The sequence below is a fragment of the Dermacentor variabilis genome, chromosome 7, assembly GCF_050947875.1.
Source record: "Dermacentor variabilis isolate Ectoservices chromosome 7, ASM5094787v1, whole genome shotgun sequence".
NCBI classification, from domain to species: Eukaryota; Metazoa; Arthropoda; class Arachnida; order Ixodida; family Ixodidae; genus Dermacentor; species Dermacentor variabilis.
Window position 1 is genome coordinate 152,067,356 of NC_134574.1, and position 9,290 is coordinate 152,076,645.

Consider the following 9,290-nt stretch of genomic DNA (forward strand, 5'->3'; position numbering starts at 1 on the left):
TCAGGTCGGCCAACCTTCGAATGCACCGCAGATTGCCTCCAAGATAGGACGTGTGCGGCCACGCTTAGTCCGCGCAGCCGGAGTAGAAGAGATGAACACTGATCTGCCCCCTTAACCCTCCCATCCTCCTCTTGCGCGCGAGAGAGAAGAGCACCCTCCCGCCTTCCCCTCTTGCGAGCGCGAGGAGACACCCCATCAAGTCACTATACACGGCTCACTCTTGCAACATTTCGCTCGCACCTACAGCATGGGGCCGCGATGTTTTCCCAATTGGACTTTGTACGGAACATGACGGCGACACTGATGGCGACGGCGACAATGGAAATGAGCCTGCGATGTCAATTGTTATCGCAAGAAAGTCTCGGATGCGGCATTCAAGCGCTGACGGCCTATCTATTAAACCAGTTTATAAACACAACTTGCATTTTAGAGGGGCTGTAGAGTGTATAGTCATCAGCAGCAGCAGTAGCCCATATTTATTTTCTCTGCAGGACGAAGGCCTCTCCGTGCGATCTCCAATTACCCTGTCTTGCGCTAGTTCATTCCAATTTGCACCTGCAAATTTCCTAATTCCCTCACCCCCACTGAGTTTAATTCCATCCTCGACTGCGCTTCCGTTTTCTTGGTGTCATTCTGTAACATTGATGGTGTACTGGTTATCCAACCTATGGCCTGCCCAGCTGCTTTCTTTCCTCTTAATGTAAATGAGAATATTGGCTATCCCCGTTTGCTTTCTGATTCACACCGCTCTCTTCCTGTCTCTTAACGTTACGCCCGACATTTTTCGGTCCGTCGTTGATTGTGCGGTTCTTAACTTGTCCCCTCCGTCTTCTTTGTTAACCTTCAAGTTTCTGCCCCATATGTTAGCACCGGCAGAATGCAATAAGTGTATACTTTTCTTTTCAACGACAGTGGTAAGCTCCTATTCAGAATTTGGCAATGCCTGCCGTATGCACTCCAACCCATTTTTAATTTTCTGAAAATTTGCTTCTCATGATCAGGGTTCCCTGTGCATAATTGACCTAGATAACAGACACAGATGACAGACACAAGAAGCTGACTGGCGATCATGAATTGTTGTTCGCTTGCCAGGCGGTCGAACATATCTTCTGCACCTTAGACTCCACTCTTACACTTTCTCGGTTAAGATCCTAAATCATTTATTCGTTCCCAGTGTTGCTGAACAGGGCGATGGTATCTGGTAACGGAAGGTTGCTGAGATATTCGCCGTTGAGCCTTATTCCTAAGCCTTCCCAGTCTAATGACTTGAATACTTCTAAGCATGCAATGAACAGCATCGGAGAGATTGTGTCTCTTTGCCTGACCCCTTTCTTAGTAGGTAAGTTCGTAATTTTCTTGTAAATAACCAAGGTAGGGGCGGAATCTTTGTAGGTATTTGCCAAGATATGCATGCGTACCTCCCGTACTCCTTGATTACGCCTTGCTTACACTCCTTGATTACCTTCCTCATGATTCCTTAGTGTATAGTAAGGGGTCAAAAATGTAATTAAAAACAGATTATATATGTCGCTTAGCTCATGCTGCTGTTCCTGTTGATATAAAAAGGCAGAACGTGAAGTCTTCTGCCGCCTTTCTTTGTCAACAGTCGAAGAGGGTGGCTGTACGCGATGCAGGTGTGGAAGAACACCACCCAGTTCCACGCACTGACGCGAGAGGAACTGCGCACCATCCTCGAAGATGACCACCTGTACGCTCCCAGCGAGGTGGAGGACACGTTCGGCGCCATACTCAAGTGGATCTCGGCCAACGTGGATGAGAGGAAGCCCTACCTTGCCAAGTTCCTGCCGCTCGTACGCTTCTCACGTTGCTCCGTCACGTGAGTGCAACCTCTTGACGTCAAAAGGCGCACGAGAGCACGTGCGTATCGAATTGTAGCGCTTCTAATTTCATGTCATTTGATGACACTGCAGCCTAGAATAAGTTCTCTGAGCATACGTATATCTCGAAGCACGCAGACGCAAAGCGGTTTCGTGGGCGGAGCTTGTACTGAATGCTTTGCTTTGTCAGGGAACTATAGCAGGACAATAAGGCCTTTCTCGAATTTTTTGGCGTTACCGTTAGAGACGGAAAGGCGGTTCGAGTCCGTACTTCTTGAGAGAACTAAATATTGGGAATGCATGTCGGGCGGTAACGTAAGCGGTCAACATTGCAATGATCATTTCTTGAGAAAATAGCTGTAACGCACTGAACTGTACTGCAGCGAGTCATGAAACGTGACAGTTGTGAATCAAGCAACTTTCTTCCGCCACAGTGCTTTCTTGCAAAAGGGGACGACACATCAGCGTCAAGGGCAACTCTGGCGTTTTTTAACCATATTAGGATATTGTCATTTTCAAATGGCATTGATAGACCTGACACCAGTAAGGTGGTTCAGTTTGCTTAGAAATTCGTCAATAATTTAGATAACCAATAAACGAAATACCGTAATCGAAACGCGTAGCTGCTTCTTGTGACGTCACGATGAGTCGCTGACGTCAGGTCCTACACTACCATAATGTAAACACGTAGAAAGCATGCTAAATACGCAGTAAGCATAACGCTAATGCCAAACAAGTGAAGCTGATGATGTTTTCTGACGACACAAGGAGCTTTTACAGATTTTTCGAACTAGACAGCCGCGATTTCACCGACGATTTCAACGACGATTTCAACGACGATTTCAACGACGATTTCAACGACGATTTCCACGACGATTTCAGCGACAGTGGCGGTGTAGTCTCTGACGTAACCAACACAGGCTGGTCAGTAAAAAGTCATCAGTCGAGAAGGCAATCAATCTTCAAAATTAATTTTCGGGAAGACTAAATGACTTGCCGCCATATTGCTTGACACAGATAATCATAGGGCAAAGAAGAACGTATATTCAAAATTTTATAATGATTAGAGGACATCGAGAATTCGGCGGAGTTGCCTTTTAAAGGGACTTCGTTACGTTCCCTTTTTCGCTAACCCCAGCAAAGGGTAGCCAGCGGGTCTACTCTTACTAACTTCCCTCTCTTTTCCTTTCTCTCTCTCTATAATATAATTTTCACTCAACAGACTATTTTTCCTTTTTGTATTCATTGCCACGCGCCTATGAGCCATTGGCTTTTGACGTCCCCAAGAAAAAAATGAAAAAGGAAAAAGAAAGGAAAAACAAGAACATCGTCAGTGATGCTGCTAGCGCCATGCGACGGCAAATGGGTTCAACTTGACCTCCGAAATTGTTCGGCGCGATGGACTGAACCCGGTGGCCACGGGGACACTTCAGAAAGAGACACGTTCCACACCACTTTTACACTTCAGTGGATAGGACACGAGGGCAAAGCAGTTAGACTACAGCAAATTCTTCTAACCAGTTAGCGCGTCGCATTGACAGGAAAAGAAGGAAACCGCGTCGACTGTCTCCAAGGCTGTTTACCGCGAGTCATCAACGCCTGGTGTCTCTGGAGGCGCTGCAGCCCTCGGATGTCGCGCACAACATGATAAAGCTACCCGTACACGCAATGCGATGCCGCACAGTCTCACACGTGTAGGTGCGGCTAAACATAAGCACAGAAACCAAATACCGGAAACGCGCCCGAAGGACGCACGCCGTCGTACATATTCTCACGGCGGAGAATGACACGGACAACCGAGACGCGGCATTCTGCTTCGCGTGTGGCTTTTGAGAGCTCTCCCGAGGACGGGACTTGAGGCGCCGGTACTTTCGTGTTATATGTAGCATGTATACCACGGTGTCACAGTGGATGAATGCGCTAGAAAGCGTCACATACTATTGCCGCTTTCTTGCAGACGAGGCTGCATAAGCGTTACGGTTTCGTGTTGGCTCCGATGTAAATCCAGGTGTCGACGTAGGCTTCGATGTCGTAATCACTGGCGGATGTTGTCAAACGTATACTCGTTTTTGCATGTCACCTGAAGCCGAAGACACCCTTTGCACATTTTGCAGGTAACGGTGACGATGCTTTAGATACACGAAGCATACGCGAAACTAATAGATACACGAAACTGATTTGGCTTGCAAAACTATGAAAGTATGAACTACTGCGGCGTACATTTTATTGAAACGTTTGACGCCATTTGACTAACGATAATAGGAAATAGTGCCTATCTTACAAGCCTGGCTTCCAAAATCGCTCGCTACGACAGACCAAACTCGGTAGCGGTGGTGATAACAAAGCCTCGCTTGAAATGCACCTATGTGTGAGGCGCACTCAGTGGTTTAGCGGATGAAATCCCGTGTACTGTTCTGCATTCATTGCTGCCAGTTGTGAAATCACGTCATTAAAGCGCGCTTGCAAAGAGCCCAGCGGTATATCAGCCCAGCAAGTGTGTAGTAGTGAACGCAGAGCTTTAGTCGCCTAGTGGTTTGCGCCGCTTCGTACCCCTGCATTTTACCCAGTAGAGTTTATGTCTTGTTGCAGAGACTTCGAGAAAGTCATCGGCAACCCACAAGTCGTGGATGACGGAGACAGCCTGAAAGTGCTGAACGTGATCCGCGAGGTTAGCTGCTTTTTCTCATCGGCAAAAAATTAAGTGCCGCGGTTGCTGGTTCCTGCTTTTTTTTTTTGCTTATGGCTCTCTATGATTGCATTGGGCATGCATTTGGTGACGCTAGCAGCGCAGTAAATCTGAATTAATTGAATGCCCCGTCTGTGACGTGTCACGTGACTGTATTTATTGCGGGAAAGTGTTTCTCACGATTTGTCAAGCATTTCAGACTACTCTAAGCGCCTTCCTACACTGCCTGCTTGTACATTTCAGCATGTTCATGTGACATGAGGTCTGGTCAGAGCTTTGCACACTACAGACAGTTACGACAGCGTTTGCGCGAAGTAAAAAGATAATGTTTGCACTGTTAAGGACAGTGGCTCGCGCTGAGTCAGGAATACGTTGCCTATTGCAGATGACATTCCCGTCTTTGATCTCGGTTATTCGGAGGGACGGACATTTCTTGCAACAGAAATCGAAAAGCAGAGTCACATAAGCAAAAAATTTCATTAATTAACTTATTTACTTTCTGGTACATATTGCAACTAACGAACAGCAGCTGGTGAGATTGCAAAGCGTATCCATTTGGAATGAATTTCCAGAATGACACCCGTTTGGAGATGCGTGCCTTCAAACTCATCATAACAATTCACTTGTTGTTCCACGTACTTTTCTTTAACGAAGCACTCTTTTATACACTGAAGCATAAATTTAACTGGAACGCACATGTATTTCGTCCCAAACTTTGGTAACTATCTCGAAAATGGTGGCCTCCTGGAAATTCAAGTACGCAGGTACTGCAAATTCACCGGCTACAGTTCGTTAATTGCATAATGTGCCGCGTAATTTAGAACTTACTTAGCGATTTTTTTTGCTGATCAGTTTAATATGTGCTTCAATTTGTCGTACTAGTAACGTGCGCCTCTTCAGATAACCCGTGTATTGATGCGGTATGGACGCGCTCACAAATTTGTGGTCTCGCAAGGTCTCGCGCAGCGACAGCCTTCCCATTCCCTGCGGCTGTTGCGTGAATGCGTGTAACCGTGTTGGTGGCGCCATCCCGTCACATCGAGCGCAATTAGAGCGCCCAATATTACTTGCCTTAAGGTCATCAGTTCGTGTAATCACGCATTTATAATGCCTCTCGTATTTTATTTCGCGCGCAGAAAAGCATGCCACTTTCAGACGCTTTGTCTTTGACTAAACAGCTTAATCATGCATCCTTTTATCGAGCTGCAATGCGATCTCTGATGTTACCATATTCACCAGTAACATCAGAAGAGTGCAGTGCGAACTCTTTATCCAAGCACAACATGGATGCCATCGATTTGAGCAAGAAATCTGTAAGCAGACTGTAATTGCTCACTAGCTGTGTACTCTTTATATAATCAAAATTAAACTAATGTTAATTAAAATCTAATTAAAATTAAAGAACTTGGCACCATACGATGGCGCTACCTATGAGACTGGCTAGGTCTACTACTCGGGTAACCCAGAATGCGTAGGTGGACAAGCTAAATCTCGACTAGCATTCGTCAATTTGTACTGACTTAGCTTTTTTACCCTTGTCTGCTTTACAAGGTTTCTGAAACGGCAGGTATAACTAATAGGACACATGCATAAAAGTTAGTTTTTCCACGCAGACGCTCAACCAGCAGTCCATGGCGGTTGGCGTAGTGGCCGGCGTTGACCTGTCCCGGAAGCTGTGGCTGACGCCTCGCGTGCCCAAGGACATCCTGTTTCTCTTCGGCGGCTGGACAGTGGGGGCCACCAACAACATGCTCACGTACAACTGCCGGGCGGCCAAGTGGCGCGTGATGGGGAATCAGTACACCTCGCCCAGGTAACGAATCCACTAAAGAAAAAAATAAACTAAATTCTTTTCAGGTTGTTATCGCTCAGCGGCTTCGCAGAGTTTGTAGAGAAAGGCAACGCGCTAGAAAGAGTGACTACTGGCTGAGGGACGCCCACCAGTAGTACGTTGATACAAGTGATGCTGCTCTGTGTTGTTGAAAAAAAAAACACGACCTTGACGAACACGTTTACATTCGCGTTATGCGATGATACCCATAATACACCCGTAAAATTACTTGAAATTAGACGAGTCAGACGGCAAAATGGTTGCAATGTAGTGACAGCGAACTGACATGACAGCCAGGGCTGGGAAAAGATACTTTGCAATTGTATCGCGATTCGATTCAAGATACTACCGCCATTATTCTATCCTATACGATACTTTCCATTTATATATTAAGATACTTCGATACATTCGCAAATTTATGTAATGTAGCCGCAAACAACTATGGAAAAGAATGTTTGCTTGGAAATTCGTTAACTCCGATCAACCTTGTTTCATTTGAAAGAATGCTAGTACCTCAAAATTCGAGTGTTTCTTGCTCAAATAATAATATTTTTGGAGCGAAAAAATGTATTGGGGTTGCTTTAGCTGCTTAACGTGAAAGCTCTTTATGCGCTGTGCTGTCAGGGATTTTCGCTTGTCCCTTTTGTATTTCCACTGTGGAGTTGTACGTTGCCCGTAAACGTATTACCGTTTACGCAACACCGGATCGCCGGACGGGTGTACAGCAGCAACAACATTGGGAGCAAAATTTTTCATGACGCATCGTGTATACTGAGAGCACATAAAGCTGCAATGACTTTTCATATTCCACTTATCTGCTGGCTTAAAGCCTTCGTTATCGACATATTCATCAACGTGCAAGCGTTTTACGATTCTTCTTTTACGAGAAAGCATGTGCAGCCCAAAAAAGTTTCATACGTATTGTGGTGGCACAAACTGTCGGAGGATACCGCCACTATTCACACTACTTCCACTTATAGCTTAGGTTACCTGGTGATTTGTAACAGGAAGAAATTTGAGGGGGAGTTAAAAAAAGAAACATATAAAAGTAAAATATAAAGGCGGTTCCGTATCGCACAATCACAATGAATACGTAGAAACACGGTACAGGTACATTGTCAGCTTGCATGCTATGGTCAGCAAATAGAAAATTCAGTGCCTGAGGAGATTCGGGTGCCTATTGGCAACAATATCAGCTTGAGAAGCGAAGTTCAGCCAATGTTTGTATTTTCACGCGATGATGTTCTGATAGCCCCCCAGTATATTGTACCTTAATAGACACGATACATTCTTTCGTACATACTGATACACGTCTTGCCAGAGGTATCATGTGACAGATAGAAGATACCCAAAGTGTATCTAAGAGAGTATCTAAGCTACACGTATCTTATATACTGCCCAGAACTGAATTTACAGCCTTGGAGATTGTTATTTTCTTTGTTTTCCGTTGGTGCACTATCCTGGCCAAACAGAAAACGGCGGAAAGAGTGCGAGGGACATTATATAGCCATATAGCTACGTGACATACTATGTAGATTACATTGATGAAACATTGAGGCAACATAGCCATTCTACGAAAAGCTGTTGGCGGTACAAGGCGTTTAAAAGGTGTTCGCCGACGTTCGCCGCAGGGCGTACCATGGAGCGGCGGTGATCAACCAGTGTATCTACTTCGTGGGCGGCTTCAACGGCCGCGAGTGCTACCACTCGGTCGTCTGCTTCGAGGTGCCTCTCGCAAAATGGAGCGCCAGGGCTAATATGGCGTACGCACGCTGCTACGTCAGCGTCGCTGTTCTCCAGGCAAGCACGGACAAAGAAAGGCAGTCATGGGGAAACGCCTCAAAAGCTGTACATCCGGCGCGAGGCTTCGCGAAGTATAGTTTTAGCTCAATCCGCGTATGCGTAGTGCTGGATCTTCGCTAGACCGGAAGTTATTGCCTCTTGGTTATTCATGGTTGTGTAACAGCAGCGTGTAGAATGAAAAATGAAACAGAGACATCTACAGCAACACCGTGGCGGCCTGGGCTAGTCGGTACATACCTTACAGGCGAACAGCGACAAAGAAGGGGAACAAGCACCAGCGATGATGTGTGTTCCCCTTCTTGTCCCTCATCTTTTAGCGCTGTTCCCCTGTGGACATCTGCAGCACTGTGTTGCTTGTTTCTCACGTCACTTGTTTTGCGGTTGTTATTAGACAGGAAGCGCGCAGTCTTCCACCGCGTGCTAGGCACCGGGGAGAGAGGAGGGTGCTTCCTACTCCTGCGGCAGCTGCGTATGGCGCGGCTAAGCGCTGCCAAGTGAGCCCTATATTTAAAGCGATCTGGATTCTAGGTGCGCCGAGGCCTCGTAGCTTCCTGTACTCTGTGTTCTCGCCGCTTATGTGGAGTCGAAGCGAGAGGCAGCACGGATGTCAATTCGCTCACTGCTGCTGCCATTCTTCCTCCCGCCAGTGTTTTGACAGCGACTGTCCGCGCTTATCTAGTGTGGTGTGTTTATGTTTGCGTGTGCGCTTGACACCATGCTTGCTTGCTAATTTAGTTAGTAAGCGAATGTTTACGAGTTCGTACGGCCGGTAAATCTACGATCTTTGCTTGGTATTGCTGTCTACTAATTTGCTATCGCAATCGATGCTTCGCCTTTCGGGCGAAACGTGACTTTTTTTAGGTTTGTTGATTATTGCATTTGATTTGACTTTAAATCGGCAGGGATACATTAGGCGGCACACTGAATTTAGGGGTAACTGTGCAGATTGTAGATTGATAGAGGTGTGAAATGCACGGGAGCGGATATACGCATACAGTTTCCAGTAGAAAAAAAAACTCGCCAAGTTTGCTCCTCCTCTTTGCTTGTTCATTCCCGTAGTGCATGCTGCGTCATATGCAGCTTATTGTGTAGTTGTGCGCCACACCGCTAGGGTTACCATAGGGGTCCCCTA

General features: G+C 46.3%; 1 protein-coding gene across 1 annotated transcript; it reads left to right on the forward strand.

Annotated features, from left to right (window-relative positions):
• The first annotated feature begins 2,586 nt into the window (after window positions 1–2,586).
• On the forward strand, window positions 2,587–9,250 carry LOC142588898 (uncharacterized). Its single transcript, XM_075700710.1, has 5 exons — window positions 2,587–2,789; window positions 4,428–4,506; window positions 6,138–6,337; window positions 7,987–8,155; window positions 9,239–9,250. Exons 1-5 carry the CDS (start codon window positions 2,587–2,589, stop codon window positions 9,248–9,250), a joined length of 663 nt encoding a protein of 220 aa, XP_075556825.1.
• The last annotated feature ends 40 nt before the right edge of the window (window positions 9,251–9,290 follow it).